At 38.1% G+C, this 24285-nt stretch overlaps 1 protein-coding gene and 1 non-coding gene across 4 annotated transcripts; one reads left to right on the forward strand and one right to left on the reverse strand.

Moving 5' to 3' along the window:
• Window positions 1-1217: 1217 nt before the first annotated feature.
• On the reverse strand, window positions 1218-1290 carry Trnat-agu (transfer RNA threonine (anticodon AGU)). Its single transcript has one exon. It is a non-coding gene; the product is annotated as a tRNA-Thr (tRNA).
• A 7744-nt stretch (window positions 1291-9034) lies between these two features.
• LOC145491678 (uncharacterized) lies at window positions 9035-24244 on the forward strand. Of its 3 annotated transcripts, none has more exons than XM_081470909.1 (14): window positions 9035-9256; window positions 12104-12169; window positions 12289-12355; window positions 14210-14516; window positions 14824-14990; window positions 15706-15882; window positions 16618-16890; window positions 17590-17892; window positions 18801-19246; window positions 19834-19928; window positions 20375-20534; window positions 21113-21173; window positions 22383-22805; window positions 23437-24244. In XM_081470909.1, the coding sequence occupies exons 2-14, from the start codon at window positions 12137-12139 to the stop codon at window positions 23646-23648; spliced, it is 2724 nt and encodes a 907-aa protein (XP_081327035.1). In that variant the 5' UTR covers window positions 9035-9256; window positions 12104-12136; the 3' UTR covers window positions 23649-24244. The 3 variants fall into 3 exon arrangements, with proteins under 3 accessions (XP_081327035.1, XP_081327036.1, XP_081327037.1); XM_081470910.1 differs by having other exon boundaries at window positions 12292-12355; XM_081470911.1 differs by lacking the exons at window positions 9035-9256; window positions 12104-12169; window positions 12289-12355 and having other exon boundaries at window positions 14493-14516; window positions 14891-14990.
• Window positions 24245-24285: the final 41 nt, after the last annotated feature.

Raw genomic sequence — 24285 nt, forward strand, 5'->3', positions numbered from 1 at the left:
TATGTAATGATCGTTAAACTACTGAAGATTAGTAATAGTTCTAGAAAGGCCTCACGATTTTGTACTCCGTAATAAAGTTAGAAGATTTAAGGTAAATTAAAAGAAAAACTTTTGAACCTTCAGCAATTTTATTTCCTCTTTTATAACACCCACTTTCCAAACAAATATTTGCCCTCGGTTACCACCAGTTACAGGCAGTACATCCGGACTACAATTGGTGGTATCACACATTGCTACAACACACGTTCCTTTAGTGCTGGCTGCACATTCAGCTGCGTATTCGTTATATTCTTCCCTTGTCAAACATCCACGATTAAACTCAAAGCCATCTTCTCTCTGGAAACTTCCCACTCCACACACCATGTTTTCTTCCTCCGTAATCCTCGGAAGCGATGTTTTTATCACAGCTTTCTTGAGCATTCTGTGCATTCTCCCCTTCTCCAGAGCATGCTAGGCAGTAAAGCTGCGCTTCGCGTCGACCTAGCAATGAAAATAGGAAAGGCCTTAATTGAATACTGGGCTAATGCGAGCTCGTTGCAATGACGCATTGATATATATCATTCATATGTAACGGGCATACATGCTGCCCAATTTGAAAATAATTGTATTTAAAAAAACAAGAACGAGGCCGTAGGCAAAGGTGAATCATTTTGGTATTAAGAGAAGGCTTAAAGAGAGGGGATATTCTTTGCAACTTAATCTTATATGATTGGCTCTACACTTAGAAAGTCAATATATATATATATTTTCAACAATAAATAAACAAATGAACAAATAAATTTGTTCTACTTCCCAATTCAAATACGTATACGTTTTCTCATTTGAGGTGAACGCGTCACCCGTCATGGGCCAAAATTCACGACAGTCTTTTTTCTTTATAACTACGTTTTGTAAGAATATCGAGGCTGAAATTTGCCAAATTTTAAGAGTATTTTAAAAGTAAACCCGAAGCTGAGATTTTGAAAAGAATCTAACTGACGGATGTTTATGTTGAAAATTTGTGAATAGAATTAGAACTATATCATTTAAACTTAACCATGTAAAACTCTTCCTTTCTCTAAATAGCAAACTAACCAGAAACAACAAATACGGCACTACAAACGAATATATGAAAGATCATATATTTGAACTGCAGAGAAAGGTACGAAGACATGATTGATCATCGCAGTTATGCACGTAACTTAAGCAGTTGTGAAATTAAAGCCTGAAAAAAATTCAGGCCTGAACGGGATTCGAACCCGTAACCTCTGCGATACTGGTGCAGTGCTCTACCAACTGAGCTATCAAGCCATCTGGGAACTGGTTAGTATGTGAGTTCGTAATATGCTCGTAGATGATGAAGAATACAAATGAGTACATGAAAGATCATATATTTGAACTGCGGAGAAAGATATGAAGAACATGATTGATCATAGCACTGTATGCACACAACTTACACAGTTGTGAAAAATACAGCTCTAGCCGCATGTTCGTTGCTTATAACATTTTTACAAGAAGTTATGTGTGTGATATCCGGCTTTAACGCCTGCAGGCTGGCTCGAAAATCACTTTCACATCATCCAGACACCAAATACATTAGAAAATAGAAATATCATACCCTATAATCTAAAAGTATTCCCTGATAAGAATGTTTCAGCCGAATTTCGGCAGAAAAATAAACATATTCAGCCCCGGCCAGAAAAAAAATGTTCTTATAAAAAAGAGTGTAACTCCTCATCGAAACAACAACTTAAACTTTCGACTTGCACGTGATCAGGCAGTGCATCTTGAAACCGCGATAAATTTGTGAGTAACGCGGCGTCAAGCAAATAATTTTCTTCGTAGTTTGTTTTATTTTTGAGTTGGAACCAGAGAATATTGTTGGAAAGTACAACAAAACACTTAATGACTGGCCCCACCGGAAAAAGTGAGTTTCATTGAGGGTCCCGGTTTAACACAACTGTTTCCCTTAGGGCCAGTCATTAAGTGCTTAAAATAAATAAATAAAAAGAAAAAAATAGGCAATTAGTAAGCTGGCTCTAAAGCTACTTCAACACCTTCCAAAAACCAAATACATTCGAAAACAGAAATAATGGTCTATAATGTAAGAATATTCACAAGAATATTTTCAGCCTAAAATCGGCATTAATAAGAATATTCATTCTCGGTCGGAGAAACAATATCCTTCGAAAAAAGAGGGTAAATAAACAACTTTACAACCTTTCATAGCTTGGACAAGTGCAAACGTAAGGCTGACCAAACCAAAAGCCATCAAATGCTGAATTTTCAACATGTCGCTGCCTGGAAACAAAAGAAGACAGGAACTATTCGACGATACGACTCGTGAACGTGGACGATTATTCGCAAATGAACTTTGTTCGTGGCATGGTAATTGTTCTTACTAGAGCAAGATTGAATGGGGGCTTGTTCTTTGAGTATAAGATTATACTTTCTAGTTAGACGATGACTCGCCTCCTTGGCGTTAGCGAATTCGACGATTATCCAATGTCTAAGAAGTAAGTTGATCGAATCATTTGCCATCCACTTAAGCCCATGTTAATGAAATATTATATTCAGTATTAAACAAAGCAGTCAGGACCACCATTGCGTCAGCCGAAACTAAAGAAAACTGGTAATTTCGATGCCACGAAAGAAGATATTAAAACACTGATATAAGTCAACTGAGATAGAAAACAAAGACAGCTTTGAAAACTAATTACGCTTGGGTGGACCTCAGTGTGAAAGGCACCGGTAGCAGCTCTCGCAGGGTGTCACATAAATGGCTTGATAGCTTTTGAGAGAACAATAAAACAAACAACAGAAACAATGTCCCTAGCACTAAAACAATAACAGCTACTACAATAATAAAAGAATGGCAGCTTGCGAAAGCTACTACACTTAAAATACGTCTCTTAAATGATGCAAGTTTGTTTTCGTTTTTTGATTGTTCGTAACGGACAGTTCCCATTTATATCTTGTTTTGGTTGATTTTTCTTGCACTTCAACAAGCTTATTGGTGGGTGTGTCACGCCAAAATATCTTCCGCACAAGAGCGCTACTGCTGAGCCAAAATAAACAATCTGGAGAAGTAATCTAGTTGTGGTAACGAGTACTTGCTTCCGTCAGTTTTTGCCGTTACTTTACACGGCCAAGCAAATTCAGGCATTGCTCTTTTTTCTTTCACCGTAAGAGTAAAGCTAAATTATCGTTGCACTTCGCCTGACAACGGCTTCTAAGGACCGTCCTATGTATTGATGCTTTGTCATGTTGATGATGAAGATCTTCCAAAGAACGTGCAACTACCAATAATAACGGAGAGGACCAGTCAATAGTCAACATAAGACGATATTACAATATTCTAACATGGCGCGAGGCTTTAAGGACAAAGTTTCAATTTTTTTCTAAAAGTTTTGTTTGTCCCTCAATTCCCAAAAGTGACTTGGGTGCAAAGAAACACCATCAAATATAGATAGAAGTTTGTCCTAAAAGCCTCGGAGCCACATTAGAAAATTGATTCGACCATTGAATGTGGCTTATTGAAACATAAAGTAAAAAAAAAAACATGCAAAATTCGGGAAATTAAAAAAACCAAAACCAAAAGGAAACATGCACGTAATGGTGACCAGATTCTTATACCCGGGTACCAAAGTCACATTAGCTAAGCTGATGTTGCTTCGTTTCTGAATATTTTCTTAAAATTGCTCTAATTTCATTTAATTTTGTTCATGGATGATGCGCTTGAAATGTTGGCTACAAACAAAAGACGATCAGCATCCTTGTTGAATATGTTTATTCAAATTTGGAGTTACTGAAACTTGAATTTTTGGTGGTCAAATTGGGGCGGTTTTGAATTATATTTAGGTAGCTCAATATTAATAGAGAATAGGGTTTTCAGAGGAAAAAAAAACTAGTTATGCATCGCTTTCGAGTAGCATACCACGGAATATCAAAATCAAGCCTTTAAGCATAAGTCGGTATATTTTATATCATGCCATAGAAAATACAGTGGCCAATCAATGCAACCTTCGCGAACGACAGGATTGGAATATACTGTCGTATATACAACGGCTTTCCTGTATTCTGATTGGTTGTATTTTCTGTGGCATAGTGTATATAAAGCCTGATACACTGGAGAGATACTTTGTCAAGTAAAGTTTTGAAAGGTCTCATTTAACTTTGTCGGATGAGAGCGTCAACCCTTCGCGACAAGAGCGAATGGTAGTCTGCTTATTCACTTGAATTTTGCAAATCATTGTAGATGAAATCTACTAATTTTCACGTGAAATATTAGCAAGGATGCATTAGATTTTAACTCCTGACCAAGATAGCACATAGCTATCCGAAATGCATTTGGGCAGGCCTATTAAGGCCTCATATGATAATAGTAGAAACTTGAAACAATGCGCTATCAAAATGGGAGCCAAAGAAGGTCGATGGACACTGGAATTACATCATCATACTTCTTTTTATTCATAATTACTCGAGCAGCACAATTTATAGCAGCATGAAGGTTTGCAATAAGATTTCTTGGAAGTCGGCACAATAATGCGTTCCCACTATCCAACCTACACGTCACGTGAAAAAAGCTCCTCGCGATTAAGTACATTCTTATGCCAGCTGCAATACATATGCTACACGCTTGAAACTCAAAATTTGTCGCAGAATCAAAACTCACACCAATATTTCGAGCCGAAATCGAAGCTGAGCAGATATCAAGCGGCGGAATGTAGGGCCTGGGAGGAAATTGTGATGCTTTGTCAGAGTTCAACTTTATTTTGGTAGAGGACATCCAGTTAGCCAACTCAGGTGTATCGAAAAATCATGTTGTTTAGAAAAATACGATAAGAAACTGAAGACCACTAAAAGTCGTCGATGATTTTGGGCGAATTAATACCACCGCTCGTATAATAAAGAAGAAAATCAGATCGAGTCGATAAAACAATTGCGAAGTATTTTTTCACTTTAAAGAAAAAGCCACAAGTTCGCCGATGATCAACGGCGAAGTAATTCAGCTTGTATATAATGTTGAATTGGTCATGCCGCGTACAAAGAGCTTAAAAGTGCTATATTTAAAACAACTGTGGTTGGTTTATTGGAGGTCTTCTCTCCCTGTCAGTTTGTGTTTTATTATCATTATTATTATTATTGTTATTATTATTATTATTGTACATATGCTTATTTATGGTGTTGCAAATAAAAAATGATGATGTTGATGATGTTGTTGTTGTTGATAATGATGACGATGATGATGATGATGATGATGATGATGTTGGTAGACTGAAGAACATCGCGACTTGTCGATGATCATCATCGGGGTAATTCTGTCTGTAAATTAGGAACTTTGGCCTATGAGAACGTAACGTCTAAAGTGAGTAAAATGTTGATAATTCGCACTTTTTGTTTGGAAAATATCCTAACAAACGGCGACAAATGAAGACAATCTATTGCGTCAGCGTATTCGCCTTAGGTTTATGTTTGTACGCCTATAAAAACCAGTCGATGGCAGTTTTCATTTAAGAAAAAAATTGGAAACGTTTGCGTGTGAATAGGACATATAATATTCATCATGAAAACATAAAATAGAAATAGAAATAACAAGATTAAGCAGCAGCTAAAGTAAAACAACTGACAAGAGATTAAATAATAAATGTACCTCTAGGCGACATGTACTCCTTCCTCCATAGAAGTTTATAGAGAAAAGGGTTTTGTTAACAGCCTTGTGTACCGAGTTAAAGCGCTGTTATCTATTTCTGTAGGATATTTTATACAGTGGCTAGAAGCAACGTACGCCAGCCCTCAAAACTGTTAGCCTATATTTCCAAAGTGTGTTTTTAAAAACAGATAACTCAAAGGAATTGGTAGGGGTCAATTTTAATTGCATTTTTAAGCAAGACGTTTGCTAGGGAGTGCCCAAATTGGTGACGTGCCTTTCAATTATAGCTACAAGAATAACGAATAAGTTATTTAATGAATTAGTTTTTGTTTTTAAGTTAGTTTCAAATGTGATGTGAAAGGAGGTGGTTGTTTGGGTCAGTGAAACTGTTTTGGTAAGATTTTAATTCTGAAACATTCACCGAGCTGGTTATGATCATTTCGCATGCCCAAAGCAAAAATGACACTATCTTGCTATTATTCACTACATATTTCAATATTTATAATATTATCTGAGTCGATTGCACGATGTCGACGTTTTAGTTTTATCTAAACGAAGCCATTTTATTGCAGGTGGTAACGACGGTGTCGTGGTATTCTCTGCGTGGGTCGAATGAAACTCGCGAGGAAAGAAGCGAGATAGGAGTGTGTTCTGAAATATTCCTCGAACATTATTCTTTCATTTCGTCTATATTTCTCAAAACTTTGATTGCACGATGTTATTTTCCTTGAATATGTCAAATAAAGTAAAGTAAGCTCAGCGTGAAATTTCGGCCGGCATCACAGCTGGTTACTGTGACTAGAAAATTAATTGCGTTGAAAGGAACCTTAAGTCAAAACTGATTACGTTTACTGAAGTAGACGACAAAAGAAAATGTCAATAAAGACACAGACGGAGAGGTAATTGATTCGCAGAGAGAATTTCACTGTCGGTGTTGTTTCATTACCTTGACACGAAAGCTTGCCATTTCGACCCTGCAGAAATCTTCTTCAACAAATAAGGCAACAAAGTTTATTGATTTGTGAAACATTAATCTGTGGCAAAGAATTGCTGAAGCATTCTGTTAAAGGATTTTGGATCTCCTGGTAAACTGTTTGCTGCTTTAAGCCTGGTTTCTGCATGATTGGTAAGTTCGCTGCACTGATCGTTGTGATCACTACAGAAAAGGTTGAGCGATCTTGCGAATACCTGTTTGGATATGACTGCTACGTTGGGGCAGAACATTGAGAATATTACACGGCGGCGCAAAGATCTGAATTTTATTTCTGAGCGATGAAATCAATATTTTACGGACAAGCGCAGCGAGTGAGTAAAATATTGTTTTAACATGAGGCAATATAATTCATATATTTAAAATTAAGCCACCGTGTAATTTTCTTTTTACTATGACGACAAACTGACTGTTTGCACAAACAACCGTGAAAACTGGGAAATGACGTCATCGTTATCTTCATTAGTAATATCAGGAGCCATAATCGGGGACGGAGACCGTAAGCGCGCGCCATTTCAAATATTGGGGTTGTCCCCATGATATGGGACAATAATTCTATTTTTAGAACAAATTGCGCCATCACCTGCGGCACACGCGCGTGCATGCTGCGAGGACTTTTGCGGATGTCGTGCGGGGGAAATGGCGTCCGAAATGGCCTCCGAAACTCCCGAAATGTTTCATGTTTTTGCCCCACAACTCAACGAAGAAAAAAAGTTTCTAACGCTCAGGGATAAGCGTTGAAAGTGTAAAGAATTACTTGCATGTGTTTTGTATTCAATCTCATCCCGATGGTAGGCGTCATTTTCAGGAAAGCGGCAATCCATTGGCTTTTGTTTTGCGAGCAAATAGAGCTTATTCGCGATAGCTGCCATGTTTGTTTTCATATTATAATGTGAATTAAGCATGTGAATTCTGAGCGGGTAAATAATAATTAAAAATTGTACTAACTCATCTTCATTAAGTTGAAAAATTAAGAGACAAATTTCTGGAAGGAAAAAAAGATAAGAGCTAAAAGCGTGCACAAAATCGTTACTCGATGATGCAAATTATGACCTTAAAAACAACGAACCGACGAACTTTATGAATCGATTTCGTTTAAATTGTGGGTTTTGTTCCACAAATTATATATCACATTGTTCCATATACTCGAGACAAGTTTGTTTTCGAAATGTAACGTTATTCCATGAACTAACGCGAGTAATTATAAATTAGTTACAGTACAGGCATAAATGGGACAAGATTGAGCCATCATATCCTCTTTACGAACATGGTGGCCTATCTTTTTTATTTCATTTCTCGAAATAGTGCCTGGTAGGGAACATCCTGGGAAGGTTTCAAAAATATGGTACGACAACCTTTTTTTCTCAAGAATTACCTATTAAATAGCGGGGATTATGATGCTATCTGATACTGGTGAAAGAAGCAACTTGCCTCATTTTGGCGTCGGCTCTTCCGTTTCCGAGACCTACACCTTTAACTTTTCAAGAATGCCAAAAAAGTTATCGTCAGTAAAAGTTTGTCAACACAATAGTGTGATCAAGTTAGCCTGAAAAATTAATTTTCAGCCAAGTTCATAATAATATGATTTTTGCGTAAAGACAAACATTCATTAACGTCAATGAACGAAAGTACATTTTTCAGAATTCTTTACTATTCAATGCAGTTATCCCCTTAACATCGTCGGTGCAACATAAGTTATAAAACCAGAGAACAAAACCCAAAAAATGTCTTTTATATATATCTATATATTTCTCGCTTAGAGTATATTTGACATTGTGTTCTAAGCCTTTCTACAGGTAACTCCTTAGATCTTAGCCGCCTCTTGGGAACTTTTTATACGGTCGACCGGCGAACAAAATGCAAAACCTTAAATCCTCCAATGAATTCGTTTGTAAATGTTTGGTAATTCAAAGTCTTCTAATTAAAGAAATATGCGGTTGAGTTTTAATTGAACGCTGTTGCCTGCAAGTGCAAGTGAAAAGTCTAAGAAGGAATGCATTCTCAAAGGATTCCTTGAGAGCTGCGAACTTGACTTCGCACTCGTTCCACTAACACTTTGAACTTCAAAATTCGGTCAACAAATCTCATACGATGTCCAGTCAAGTTCACAAAACTGTCGTTGTTTTATTAATTATGTATCTAACTTCACTATATAACTGCTTGTAAAGGGCTCAATTACATCTTTCGAATGCAGATGAGAACATTTGGTTTACAAAAGATGGTATATGTGATGTTTAAATATTTGCCGTTTTCAGACAGGTGGTCTTTTCATGGCCATTAACGTTCAATATTCCTTGTTGGCAGATGTTCTTGATTTGCATTTCGTATTTTTCACTCTGTTTGCATTTGATAAGGGCCGTTTTGCTGTCAATGGTGGCAACACGACCTACAAAATTTAAATATTTGCCAAAGCTGTTTCAGTGTATCCTCATTAAGAGTAAATGTTAAATTCTGTTGGTTTTCCTAGCGCTTTTTAAGGCACATGACGAGTTAAGAAGTTATATTTAGAGAGCAGTCCTCACAGTCTGTATGATCTCAATGGTTGCTCCAAAGGTGATAACAACATCGTGGCTACAACATGCCGCATTTGCTGCAGAAATAATCGATTCCTGTGATCCTGAAATTAAGTTCAAGTAAGTCATTTTATAATCTGGGAATAAGTCTCGGGTTGTTATTTTTTAAAGATATAATTGTATAAATATGGAAGCGTAGCGGACTAATGGTTTGTCGGGAGTTCGGATCGAGTTGCTTAAGTTGTGGCGCTGAGGGGTAGCGTCATTATGTTGTGTTCTTTGGTCAGATAGTTTTAATAACAACATCATAACCAGAAGTACAAATGTATAGTGGTAAAGTTTAAGGATACTCAGACAAAATAACGGAGATGGGAACCTTCAACGCATGCGTCTTCGACGCCAGAGATACGATCGCGAAAAAGCTAGCATCCCATTCAAGAGAGCAGTGATACCCTCAAACCCTCCAAGCCATCCTGGAAAGCAAACCCAGGTGCTGTGGGCAGATGACTAGTAAAGTACATGTCAATGCAAATGTAAATTTACTTTCACATTTCTGTCACTACTTGTTTGTTTGGCTTTTCCAATTTCCACATTTGACTGGAAGGAAAAAGCGCCCTGAAGAATGACCAGGTTGGCCCTTTCTTTTGGGTGCGGGAGGAGAGAAGAAAACTGAGTATCAGTTACAGAATTTTACGCTTCTGGTGTGGGTAGCTGGGCTCACATTTGTACCACCGTTTTCGTTTTGGCGACGTTTGACAGAAAGTCATGTCAACAGTAAATATCAACGTCTTTGGAAATACCGTAGGGATATAAAATACCAAAAAAAAGCTTAAAGTTAACATCATAGGTGTTAAGAAAAGCTCCTATTAAGGGAGACTTTTTTATCTGTCCAGAGAAGTTATCAATAAGATATCGAATATTCATTAGGCAGCTATTAAGGCGATTGCACAGTTGTTAACACGACACCTTAGCGGGCGAGTTTCTCACAGAAAGATATATTCATTAGTCTCTAATGGTTTTCCACTTCATGTTTAAGACATTTCACTAAAGCTTGGAATACTGCTTCAAGTCTTGTGAACGTTATTCTGATACAGAAGGGCAGATACGTGCCAAGCTTGTAGAACAATTATTGCTCACCTCATTAAAAAAAATTCATTTAATATAATTCATATTTAGCTACAGGGTTGCTTTAATATGGCAGCTGATGATATCTCCGCTGCTAGAATTTTTTCTAATTGGAAGGTGTGTACAAAATCTATTTCAAAGTAAGTGTTCTTAAAATACAAAAGCGAATGCAAAACGGATATGAGACGGCAAACGTTGGGTGCTTTCAGGTACAGGCTCGAATTTCCCGGCCACGAAATTTCTCCATAAATTATTGTATGTGTATATGGTAGAAACCAGCTTTTATGCAAAAAAGCTGGAACATCTTCCACGTAAAGAATGAGTGCTATGTCAGATGAGCCTATTACTGTGAAAATTTCAAAGTTATTGGACTAAGTAAATTCTAAGAAAGTTACGGAGATTATACTTTAGATATAATTCATCATAATTTTTTTGGAAGACCTCGCTCTAAGTTTTTTTTTCACCATCTGTGCTTTTAATTTAAGATCTCCATAAGCCGTTTGAATAAAATCTTATCCCAAATAATCTTTTGTTTAATGAGTTAGAAACGGTCACATCAATCGCTGTCAAACCTCGGCTTCACTAAGCCAAACTGCCGTATATTTGCTACATCAATTTTAGTTTACAGTGCTTAATTTTCTGATCAGATATATTTCGTAACGTCGATTAACTTCAAAAGCTGTGTCTGTGTTTTTTTGTACAAACTGCGATGTTGTTTCCTCTGCCATTTTAAAGTTATTTGAAAACAATTGAGGAAAATTTTAACCGACTCGTTGAAAGGTTGGTATTCCGAACTTTATGTTCTTCCGAGCGCGTTCAGAAAAGCGCTTAATAAAGATGGCAAACAATGATGATTTATTGACATATTTACAACTTTAAAGCTCGACTTGCCACAATAGTGGTTGCAATACGACAGATACTCTAATTAAAATGAAAATGAAAAATTTATTAGTCTAAATTTCTCCGAAAATTTTTGCTGAATTAAAGGCATTTTGCCTGGAAAGCGAAGATCCTTAATGTGAATTTTCTCGGTTTGAAAATCAAAGAGGTCTACAGTCCTATAGCCACGAATAGAAATTTCCAATTTTTCGTTTCATAAACACTTGTCAACTCCCAGCAGGGGGTTATTAAAATTTATAGTATATTTGTGGTCTGTATGTTGAATTCTGAAAAATATTTTGTTTGAGAGTGTTGCAGTTAGATGAACGATTAAAGCAATGACAAAGTTTCTTCTTAATAAATTGCTCGCTTTTATTTCTTTTTGTACTTCTTTACTTATTCAACAATGAACAAAAAATAACGAAAATGCGTCAGAAAAGACGGGAAATACGTAAAAATAACTGAAAGAAACTCATGGCACAAAAATTATTAACCGATACATGCAAAAGTTCACCTGGGCAAATTTAGGCCTTTACACTGGATTTATTACCACTATTGTGTCCAATGGTTGGGAACTCAATACTTCATACTCCGCGGACCCAAGCAACCGAAACAGTACACAGTGGCTAAATATTTCACGTGGAATTTCATAATGATTGGCAACTGCAGAAAAAATGCAAAACTTTTGTAATTGCGACCCACTAACTTGTGTAAAACGTAATTGTTTTGAAGCTGAATTATTAGCCGCTGGATGCGGTTTTTTGAGGATAATCCCGATGTGGAAAACAAGATTGCTTGCGTAATTTGACGGAACTGGACTTACCTTTTAAGGCAGAAGGTATTTTATGGATACTGGGTGACGAGGTGTCTAGGAAATGTTCCCACAAATTATACAAATTTCCATCAAACGCTTTTTAAGTGTATAGTTACAAGTGACAGATTTTGTGTTTTGGTCACTTACAGGGAGGAGCAAGGAATTGTGTTGTGCGAGCCCAAATGAACAGAACTCTCCGCTTGTGTGTTGTCGTGGTAAGTATTGGAATATTTTGAAGCAGGTAGCTCGATAACTCGCCTTATTTTGAACTCCACTCTTGGATCGAAACTTTCATCCTTATAGTAATTGTTTTATTTTGTTTACTTGCGATAAGCAGGCTTTACTCGCTCGTCTTGGACCACGTATCGTAAAAGGAAATCCGACGTGCGAATATCCTAAGGGTACGTGAAACATAATTTAGAGTTATTCACGTGTAATTACTTGATTATTGTGCTTAACGCCTTAGGAAACGTTTGGGGGCTTCAAAAGTCCTACAAGTAGCTCTTCGCCTAAATATTGTTCTACAATGCCTCGAAAATATTACCTCCCACGACTTAAAAACAAGCTGTTCAGTGTTACATTTTATATTAATTTCTGAATTATGAATTCGAGGTAAAAGCGAAATTTAAGTTGTCATGTATGTCGCGAGTGACACATTCGACACGTATGCCACTTTTAAAATTCGTGACCATATCTTGAGTTTATATGTTTGTATAGTGCTCTCGGTGTTAATGAATTAAGCTCAGGTTGTATGTTTCAAATTTAGAATAAAGTACTTGTAAAAAAATCATCTGGCTGCACGTAAAGTTAAAACCCATTCAGTTGTAGAATCGGGTAAATTAAAAATTTCCCGAAATAGTTATTTTTTGTACTCGATTTTAATTTAAAAATTGAATCAAGCCAAAACTAAAACGGCATCACAGAGATATTTACAAAGAAACATGAACAAAACCCTCCCGTATTCCACCTGCTACGATTCACGTTAAGTTTCTTTCAATATTCTTAAGACTGTTTTTGTTACGCCCTATTGTTACATATGCTAATGAATTCAATTTTTCTTATGTGGCTTATTAGCAGCGCTAAAATGTGGCAATATCTACAAACTGAAAAAAAAACAACTTCGAAGTGATATTTCAGATATCAAGATATCAAGATTCAGGCCTCACGTAACACACTAAGACGTTTTCCATCCGTTCGTGATCCGTTCGTTTTGACCATTAAACGGTTACGTTTTCGCGTGAGACGTCATTTAATTATTTAATTATGTCTTTTCCGCGCGTAGACACACCAAATGCTAATTTTGTGCACTCTTAACTCATTCTGACTTTACAACTTCATTGACTTGCATTTCTTTGATAAAGAGGTCGTGATGACATCAAAATGTCGAGCCACTAATGCTGTTAAAATATTTGTAGTTCTTCTCAAATCTATAATTACCCGAGCTATCACTCGAACTTTAAACAATTTATTGCACGAACCCAAGCACTTAAATCCGTGAATCCGCGTAGGACACAAAGTAATAAATAACAAACTAGGCAAAAAAAATCTCATATCCAACAAGGGTGAATGGAATAATTCCTTTATTAAATTTTTCAATCGACTGGGTAAGTGAACATTTCAATCAATATACACGAAGTGCTGGTTGCAAAAGGCGGGAAAATTTTTTGCACGACGTTTGTTAGGAAAGCGAGCGAGACGGAGTTTAATTTCACGATGTTATTTCTTCATTATCTGCTTATTTTTAGTTTCGATTGAGAAGATACATCAAACACTCAAGACAGTGTTTCACCATATTTCCGATCACCTCGTCAAAACTACTCCGCTGCCCGTCATATTTTCAACTCTCTTCTTGGTGTTTAGGAAAATTTTCAAACACGTTCTTTCGTGTTTGATATATTACCTCCCGATCGGGAACCGTAAAGTTACTCAAGCAATGCTCAGTCTATAGCTGGATGAAATTCCTGACAATTTGTTCGGCTTTGACTTATTTTAAGAGAAGTCAACATTATACAGTTGATGCACCTAACTCGCAGTGGCTTTGGTTTTTCATTACGACGCTTACCAATCGGCTTAATTAAAAAGTCATCGAGTCAGAATAAAAACAAAACCAATTGTAACTCGCTCCCACTCGTTATTGCCGCGTTTTTCTTGAGCTACATGTACCGTGGATTGTCTAAAGTGATTAATTTAGTTTTGGTTAAATGATATTCAGTTAAAAAAACACTCTGTCACAGCTTTTTTTCTATGTTTTTCAGAAATATTTGGGGCTCAGGTTGAGAGATGGAATAATATCCGAAATTGGAACTCCTTTATTAATAATCTCACTGCACCAAACGATGGGGAATCTTTTATTCAAACACTCAATTTACCTCGGAGTCAAAGACTCGTGAACATTGGTCGACGTATGCGTACATATTTCCTGGCGCCAGAGTCTGGGACCTATAGGTTCTACATCGCATGTGATGACAATTGTCAGCTTAACCTGAGTACAGACGAGAAGCTTGAGAATGTGGTAACCTTGGTAACCGTTAAGAGATGGACTAGATATAAGGAATGGACAAGGTAAGCATTTCAATTACTTTTTGTTTAATATCAAATATTATTATATGACTAGCTCCGTGAGCGGGCAAGATGAATCAAATCCTGCATTGTGATTGGCTACCCGAGCGGGCAAGATGGAGCTATCTTGCCCGCTCGGGACTACCCGCCGTGTCCCGCAAGAAAAATTTCCCCGAAAGCCATATAATAAATCTTTTATTGACCAAGCTTTTTCGGTCAAGATGGCTGGCTGACGGTCAATTGAAAGCGCTCTGTCGATTACGCTTTAATTCTTTACCTTTAACCGTTTTCTTGTCCTTCAAATAAATAGGTCAAATTCTGCAAGAGCTTCACTGTCCAAAGGTCGCTCATACCTTCTGGAGGCCATTTTATTTCAGGGTCCAGGAAATTATCACATGACTGTTCGTGTAGCTCTCCCAGACGGAAGTATCAGTGAACCCATCAGCAATAAATTCCTCGTAAAATACGCACAAGCCGGTGAGATAAAAACTAGATTTAATATATCAAAAACGAGAAGCCGTTCTTTACCACTTTGAAACACCATAAAGGGAGCTAAAAATACGACCAGCAGCAGAGATTTTTTGTCCAACTTCGAGGTGTTCAAAAATGTGGTAAGAAATGTTCTCGCTTGTTTGATGCATCTTCTCAATCAAAACTTAAACCAAGCAGGAATCGTAGAAATCTATCGTCACTGTTGTGATTTTCTTTGTTTCAACTTGATGGATTGTTAATGAGTTTGAGAAGTATTAGTGCAGAAGGCGCCTCATCCAAAATGCTGATCAGCCTTTCCAAATTGGTGACGTATACTAATTTTTCACATTCTTTCCTTCGCCATATTGAGAAAGTCAAACTGTAGTCTGGAATCAAATGGAATACCTGCATATAGCTGGAAGCTAGCTCATTCGTACTAAGTAGGAGCTTAATTTGCTCTCCTGCGCCGGGAAAAAGAAATTTTGGCTGATAGTATCTATGCAAAAATTAACTAAATGCAAGCTTCAACTCGTCACTTATTTATCTGTGGTCAGCATTTACACAAGTTAGCATGTACACTGCTACACCGAGGAATGTTTTCTTTTCTTCATGAAGTCGAGAGCTAGTTCGTTTCTCCTTACACAGATATTTTTTCCCATAAGGGGAACTTTTGTTCAAATTTTGACAAAAACTCTTTTAAACTTGATTGTTTTCTTCACAGGATCTTTTGGCGCAGCTCCAGTAGGGGACTGGGGTGCATGGTCCACATGTAGTAAGACCTGTGGCGAGGGAACCCAGACACGTAAACGCTCGTGCCTTAATCTCCCACCTGTGTACCCCACCCCCAATACAACTGACATGGAAATGAGGATGTGTTATCCTATAGGGCCTTGTTCCTGTAAGTGATTATTACCACAGTCCGCTTAATCTAACGGAACTTAATGAGCTTTTTATATGCGGTGCTTAATGGGATGTCACTACGCATGCAAAGAAATCCCCATCGCCAGAATATATGAAATGGCCAGTAAGGACTAATGCTCAATTTACTGTTACCTCCTTGTAGAGATAAATAGCGTACTTAAGATTAAGCCGTGATCTCGTGTAAAGCAAAGACTATAAGTCTTCTCTAATTTGTCTTCTTAGCAGCTTTTCAGTGCTTCATAAACTTACCTTTTCTAAGTAAAAGGCCATGAAATAATAGAAATTCGGTTAAGCTTTTTATTTCCCATTTGTTCCTTCTTCTTCTCTCACATTCATACTTTTAATTTTTACATGTTAAGCCATGTAAAACGAGTCAAAACTCTTTGCTACGGACACCAATTGGTCAGAGCTGAGTGTCTATAATGAAAGTGTCCGTATCATAGAGGTAGAGATAATGTGAAGTAATTTTTCTTTGGGACTAACTGATCTGTTTGTAATTAGAGGTGTCCGTAATATAGAGCTGCTCGTGCTCTGCAGGAATCCGTTAGGAGAGATTCGACTGAATCTGCCATCTCCCTCGGCAGATAATTATGTAGTGCTTGTTACTTAAAACCACAGCTTCGAATTCGTTAGATGCATTTTGCATATTTTTCAAAAAACCTTACTAAGACCATATTGTTATTTATGTTGCATAAATTATTTTTGTTCCCAGTACCACGCAGCATCATCCAAGTTCGTAACATCAGCTCGACGTCTCTCTTAGTGGAATGGCAAGACCGCTGGTCACAGGAACTGCGTCAGTTTCAAATCATATACAATAGAACAACCAACCAACCATCTCAAAATATAACTGTGAATGCCTCGCAACAATCTGTAGAACTTCATGATCTTGGATTTTTCACGTGGTATTGTGTTAGAGTGTTCGTGTCCCGTCAAGGAGTGGAACAGAAGTCACCTTGTGTGTATGCGAGAACGGGGCAAGATGGTGAGTGAAGTGTCAATTTATATACACATGCATGGCGGAAAAAGAAAATGGCCCGTTGGGGCAAGACTCCCATCTGAATAGGTCGGGGATGCTCGTCGTCCGCTCAGGGACGTAAATCACGGATTTTGGCGTCATTTAGGGTGGTTAAGACAGACCTCAAATATTTTATCTGTCAAGGTGTCCTTTAGGGTGTACTAGAAGAAATAGTCAACAAAAACTGTCATGTTCGTTTTAAAGTTATCCCTTAGGGGTCAAGTTAAGCTCAAGCAACACCCGGATTGACTCTCGTTTAATTTGATGGCATTAATTCAAATTTTCCCATGAGCATCCTTGACCTCTTTCGATAAGAGTGCCCCCTCTCCCGCCGGGAGAGGTGGCAGTTGAATTGCGAATTGTTTGAAGCGCGTGTTTGTGGATTTCCAGGCATTATGATTAAAACGACACTCTGGTATTTGACAAAAACACTGGTAAATGTTAATGTTCAGAGTCATCACTAAGAGATATTGTCCTACTGTTCCACTAGTTTCCCTCAAAAAAACTAAAGACGTTTGGGTGATAAATTAGTAGAATTTCAACTCCTAACGAGCTTACGACTAATCAGTATTTTTTTGAACTACTTTTTCACAGCTTCATAATATGTGCTTGGCTCCTCCGTTTTGTACATATTCCACGTGAATCATAATTTCATCTCATTTCTAGTCCCTTGTAGTCCTCCATTGGGGGTGGAAGCAGGTAGCCATCATAGTCCTTCTAGAATCAAGGTTGCATGGAAGGCGTTATCTGAGTCCTGTTGGCGAGGGGTACCTAGAGGCTACTTCATTCGACTTCAAGTCAACGAGACTGTTCACGAGAAAAACAAAACATGGAGGCAGGAGTTTTCAGTACGGTCAAATTCAACAGAGGCTGTATTAGAGGGCCTTCAGACATATACCAAATATAAGCTGCAAGTTGCTGCTATGACTGAAAGAGGCCTGGGGCCATATATTGAAGCTGTCTACGTAGGTTAGTAGCTAAGAGAGACGAGAATGTAGACAATATAATTACCTCCAAAAAAAAGTCTCCATATAATAATGATATCAAAATAATTGGGTAGCAAAACAGGGATAGTACATTTGAAATACTCTATGACGCTGTTTTTCTTTAAATTTTAACGTGATTTCCTAGCTTAGGATACTTCCGATGACAGTATGCCTGTATAGAATCTTCACCTCTTTTATACTGAACCACTGAACTGAACAATGTCTCTGATGGAACAATCAATAATCGTCCAATGCTGCATCATCCAATTGCTTAAGGAAATCATAGCACATTAAAACCGCCACATCTTGAGACCGTTCCTAATTGGTATTGATCTTAACCAACTGTTGCCATCTTGGTTTACTTTTGTTTATTAGTACCTCTTTACTCCTTTCACATTAGAAAACTGTTACAGTGGAATCCCGGTTTCGTGAACCCGATTTTTTCGAATCGGGTAGTTCGAGAAATTGGGTGTAAAATTACAATGCTGGACTGACCGGAGAGAAACTACTTTTTCGAGTTATCGCGAGAAGTGCTGTTCCCGTGAATTAAAAAAAAGAAAAACACGCTAAAAACCTGTTGCAATTTTTTCTCACATCAAACAATTCACATAATAATATCTTCACCATAGTGTTTTAAGGCACGTGTGGTACTAGGTATAGTTTTCACCAAAACAACGCATCACGATCGCCATGATGATCTCTCTTTAATTTCTCGATAATAGCAATTTCGATTTTGTTAAATGAGTAATTGTAGTTGTATTAGGGATTGAAACTTGTAATTTCTGATGTGTATTTTGTACTTTTTTAAATTTATTTTATTTATGTTTAGTGTGAAAAGGAAAAGCTAAGCAAATATATAAGATAAAATTGCGATATTGTTTATTTTTACAGAGACCTGCCGATGTCCCAGTAGGATTTTTGTCAACTGGATGCATGTTCCTCCACTTTGTGTCAGGAGAGATGGAGAAGAACCCACAGGGCTAGTACCTGAAGTGCTACGTCACATGGTTCTCTATGGATGTGGCACTTGTCATGAAAACAAAACCACTAAAATAATATACCATGAAGAGAGCTCCAGTGTACAGAATATGATTAGCACCGTCAATGAGGACCTTCAGATTAACCTACCTATCACTGTAAAGCCCGGAATGCCTTCAGCAGGGGAGGGCTGGGTGTTCCTTCCTGTGGTTGAGGTAGCAGGGTTTGCCTTTCTCACGAGGAAGCCCAGCACAGATGCATATGCAAGATATTTAGCGTCCTCTGTCCTGGTTCGTTGGCCTGTTTTTGTGATGATGTTTGTGATGTTTGTCACGTTTGGATTGGCGGTTTGGACTGTGGTAAGAACGTTACTATCCAAATGCTATTGAGTAACGTTTGTAGGTCTTGCTGGGTCACGCCAGGCTAACCTAAGTTACGCAAGGTCGTGATAAGTCATGTTGTTTTTGGATGATGTTGTTATTTACGGAGTAGTTTCTGAATCGGAGCCTCTAAATGATGCTAGAAAGTTAATGGCGATTTTAAAAAAAGCCCTTAGACCCCGACCACACTAAAGCATTTTCGTATGAAAACGTTTACTTTTTGATGCGTTTTCGCCTTTCGACAACACTAAAACGACCGAAAGGGCTGATAAAAACGGAGAGTTTTGAAAACGATTTCAGACGTGTAGTCGTTTGAAAACGCATCAAAACGCTCCGTTTCTAGTGTGGACAGGTGGAAGCGGAGGCATATACTGCCGGGACCTGTCGCATCTGTCAGACGTTATGGTGTGGACGACAGGCCGAACGCAGCAATAAGTAGGCGTTTTTGAATGAAAGCGCATTAGTGTGGACAGTTGAAAACAAAACGAAAACGCTAGCGTGGGCAAATTAGTTGTTTCAGAATGAGTGGCAAGTCTCATCTTTCCCTTCTGTTTATCTCAATACAGGAGAAATATAGGAACCCTGCTCATTTTCCGCAACGTTTTACTCGAGGTTGGGGTGAAAGTGTTTGGTGGGCCTTCATTTCCATGACAACCGTAGGGTAAGTCAAAGGTTTATGTGCACCAAAAGAATCCTTTTTTAATTGTTTACAATTACAAACACATGGAAAAAGACACTCACTCAATGTTTCAATCACTCAGACATTCTGGCGAAACGAAAGCTGGTTTGAAAAATCAAGTTCGAGAAATAGGGGAGAGGGGAGGGTAAAATTACAGTATTCGAGAGGTTCGAAAATCGAGGGTTCAAGAAATCGGCACTCCACTGTGCTTACCAACAGAATTAAGGAACTTAATTGTTACAAATTAATAACCTAGAGGCTACGATGATTTAAGTTGTTATTCTCGTCAGCCACAAGAGGATCTAAATTAATATCTGTTTACAACTTTTCAGCTTAATAGCGTGCTTGGTTATCTATTGTTATGAATTAACACCCTAGAGAGCATCATGATTGAAGGCTAATATTAATGTTAAATATAATTCTCCAAGGTATGGTGATCGTTACCCAAAATCAGTTCCTGGCAGACTTATCGGCATTGTCAGTTTCCTTGTCGGCGCAGTCATGGACGCTCTATTTATAGCAATACTGACGTCATCACTGACAGTGTTCGTGTTTGATTTGGCAGCCAACCCTGATCGCGGAAAAAAGGTCAGCGAAATATTTTACTTCGTGTCCAGGGCTGGGAAGAGCGTTTAAGGGTGTAGCCTGAGTGGATGCTTAATCCTTTGTTCTGTGGTATTAAAACTTTCATTAGTGCTCATTTGGCCCACAATGAAATTTTGACGCGTCAGCTGTCCCTCGACATCGTCACAGCAATCACATTATGACAGGCAACCTAGGTCTACTTTTCTTACTTTTTTTAGCTCTCTTCAGAAACGTTGCAGAATAATTGTTTTTACAATATACCATTTTTGGTTTAATTTCCATTAATTCGCGTTATGACTGAATGAATGAATGAATGACGTGTCAAAGAAGTCTAACCAAGGGTAAAAACCCTCTGACTTTCTGAGAGGATGGTGAAATCCAGAATGGCGGATCCAAGAAAGTAGGATTAATACCGTCATGTGTCGCCAGATGACGTAATTACAAACAAGAAATGTGCCATCTTGCAGAGCAGGCAGAGTTATCTATTAAACGCAGAACGATTTAAATATGTTTTATTTCAATCAAAGTTGCTCTTGGTTTACATATTTTGATTATATATCTTTTAAATTTCTTTCTTTCAGATTGGTGTAATCAGAGGTTCTGTGGAACATCGATTCGGCATGCGCATAATTGGAAGTAAAGGTGAATACCAATAGCTTATGATTGAAAGTTATCACCTGACGTTGGTTATAAAACATCGCTTTGGTTACCTAATATAGCAAACTCAAGAGAGAGTCTTTTACCGCATTGTCAAACACCGAAGAGAAAGCTGAAAATACATCGGACAGCCAAGTTTATTTTTTGACGAACTTTGCAGTAAAATACTCTTTCGAGTGTGATGTATCTTCTCAATCGAAACTAACACCAAACCAGAGAAAACCCTGACATTGACTCTGTGCAAAAGAGATTGCTTATGCTAGTGTTGAATTTTTTTAACTTTTTTGTTCGTTTTTATGAACGGCGGATCTTCATGGGCTAAGAATTAAGGATAAATCTAGCATTAAATTGCAATATTTAGAAAGGAAGCCACAGGCATGGCTGGTTTTCATGCGGGTCCGCTATCCTGGTCGAATTGCAATTTAGAGATGTTGGTTTTTGTGGAGGGAGGAAAACCGTAGAAAAACCCTTGGAGCAAAGCGAGAACCAACAACAAAACTTAACCCACATATGGCACCAGTACGGAATCGAATCCGGACCACATTCCTTGCATACGGCGGCTGCGCCCGCAGTACGAGCGGCAGTCAAAACCGAGCTGTACTGACAAAACGACACGATAATAGTCTCTTTCTTTGCAGCCGACAAAAATAAAGAATGCTTAAGTTGGTTTGGCCAATTCTAATAGTAAGCTTGAGATTTCCGAGAATTTGGCGATGAACAGCATAATTTGTTCAGAATAATACAGCTATTATTCTACCGGCTGGCGACACTCGACGAACTATATACGAACGCCGGCCACCCATTTTTGGCGCCAAATTAGAAGCTTGGAAAAACAAAATGTTTCATATTTTTCGCTATTTGCAGTCTGACATGGTTTGTAGAATTGTAATCCGTTTTCGTGAATATTTAATGTCATCTCCGGTGAAAAAGGTTGCCCGATTTCAATGCCTTGCCTTTTAACATGCATTGACGTTAGGACAGTACAGTTTTTCCCGCCTGCTAAATCCTGATTGGTCAACTCAAATTTCAGGCGCACCATCCGTATGCAAGGCCTTAGTTCACAATGGTGGGAGGCGAGCGCTCTCGCTACTAAGCTACCCCTGCTCCCCATTCACCGTCTTTTTCCTCCGGAAGACTGGATTCAAAACAGAAGAAATTTATCTCACTCATGACGAATTACCGGTTGGTTTTCAGGCACTTTTTATGACACAAGGGATGCACTACTGCAAGGGTTAAAGTCAGGAGAGTTAGATGGCACATTAAAGGATGTCTTCACAGTGAGCTCCTTGATTAAGGACCTGAATGATTCCGAGTTTGAAGTTTCCAAAACAGTGTCCAAATCGTTTCATTACGGCATTGAGCTCACGGGAGAGGCGAGACACTTATTAGAAGACTTCCAAGAATATTTGAAGCAAAAACCTTTTCTCGCTTTCCTGGACAGTTCTTCCTCAGAAACCACTCCAACAGTTTCTGATAAGGAGGAAGCGATAGAGTTCTTTGATCCAGAGAATTCCTTTTACCAACAAGCTGTCAAGGTAACTGGCTTGATTTTCGTTGTATTCGCGACCAGTGGCCTCGTTTATCATCTAACACAAGTGTGTTTAAAACGTAGAAAAGGTAAGACTCCAGAAGAGTAATTGATCACAAAACATTTTCAGTAAAATATTTTCAATTAAAACACAATAAAAAAAAATAAAAAAATAAAAAATAAAAACCGCGTTTAAGAACCCAGTGGTTTAAGAGCCTGCTGGCAGAAATTTTCCATTTCAATACCCAAAATACAAAAACCTCGAGAGGCAGGTTCAAGCAGGTTCTTATATGTGGGTTACAGCTAAATTATTATTAACATTTTAGCAAAGGAGTGTGACTTTGAGATTACAAATGGATATTACAAGAAAATACACAGTACAGTTGAGAATAAATGCTGCATATTTTAAGCCAAGGCCAAGTTTATATATTTTTCTGGTACAATCAACGACTATAGCTCCTTCAGCTCATAGAAATTAAGAAACTAATTAAGAACCTACTTAGCCTAAATTGCCAATTTACATCAAAATACATAGAAGAACGTATTTTGCCAGACCTCAAAAAATGAAGCCTCTCACGTGTGGGTTTTTACTGTATATTGTTCCTACATGCACAACGTTTCCGCTCGCTTCATAATCCTTAACGCGCCATGAGGACGATTTCATCACAGTGGTACGAGTGAACCCAGTAAATGCTTACTTTAAAATCACTGTCTTCACAGGCCAGTTTAACGAGCCTCAGCTAAAGCCAGTTGTGATCAAAGCAGAGATGAGGCAGCTTCTGGAAGAGTTTCATATCAGAATGCAGCGAACATATTGTGCTCTTAAGATTAAACACAGACGCGAGCTCTTAAAACTCAGAGACAGAAGAACAATCCGCGTTCTCGTTGAGCACATTCATCGTGGGAAGTATACTTTAGAGCAACAAGTGTAGTAACAAGTGGATAATCTTCCTTGAACAATGACAAAGGAAAACAACAGTCTAACACTGTCGGTAATCAACTTTGACGCAGGAGAGCAGAGTAACTGGTAAATACGAAATGGGTTTATCGCCATGGCAGCCATTTTGTCGACTGTTGCCCTCTCGCGAAATACCCGCATGAGCGCAATTGCCACATGGGACCATCGACTGACAGACTGACCGAGCGGGTGGATTTTTTCTTCCGCAACTAACTGCTATAGCTCCTTTTAGGTACGCTATCACTCGTTAAAAAGCGCGGAGTGCCACGAACTTATCTCGTCCCTCCCAGTCACTTTTCGTCAACTGCTCCCTGCGATAAAAAACGACTGCCAAATGTCTTTCAAGCATGTCATGGATTTATGTCAGATAACTGTAACCACATGAAAAAATCTCGAATGTTGAGATAAGGTACAACGTACATTGAACCTATACATTGCGTAATAAATTTCACGATTGTAAAGAAATCGCTAAAAAATTAAAGACCCTCTAATAAAAATCCTAGCGAAATTTAAACACGCGAAATTTAACACCCATGTAGAAAATTCAAATCACAGAAAAAAATGATTAACATGTAATAACAACATTTACAGGACATGTACTATTAACTGGT

This window comes from Orbicella franksi, chromosome 7, assembly GCF_964199315.1.
Source record: "Orbicella franksi chromosome 7, jaOrbFran1.1, whole genome shotgun sequence".
NCBI classification, from domain to species: Eukaryota; Metazoa; Cnidaria; class Anthozoa; order Scleractinia; family Merulinidae; genus Orbicella; species Orbicella franksi.

What these genes read in the sequence shown, in the direction of transcription:
- LOC145491678 (XM_081470909.1), top strand. Translation starts at nt 12,137, where the DNA reads ATGAACAGAACTCTCCGCTTGTGTGTTGTCGTG. An exon ending in GACGTGCGAATATCCTAAGG is followed by an intron (nt 12,356 to 14,209) that starts GTACGTGAAACA and finishes TATGTTTTTCAG; the next exon opens with AAATATTTGGGGCTCAGGTT. An exon ending in GATTGGCGGTTTGGACTGTG is followed by an intron (nt 19,247 to 19,833) that starts GTAAGAACGTTA and finishes ATCTCAATACAG; the next exon opens with GAGAAATATAGGAACCCTGC.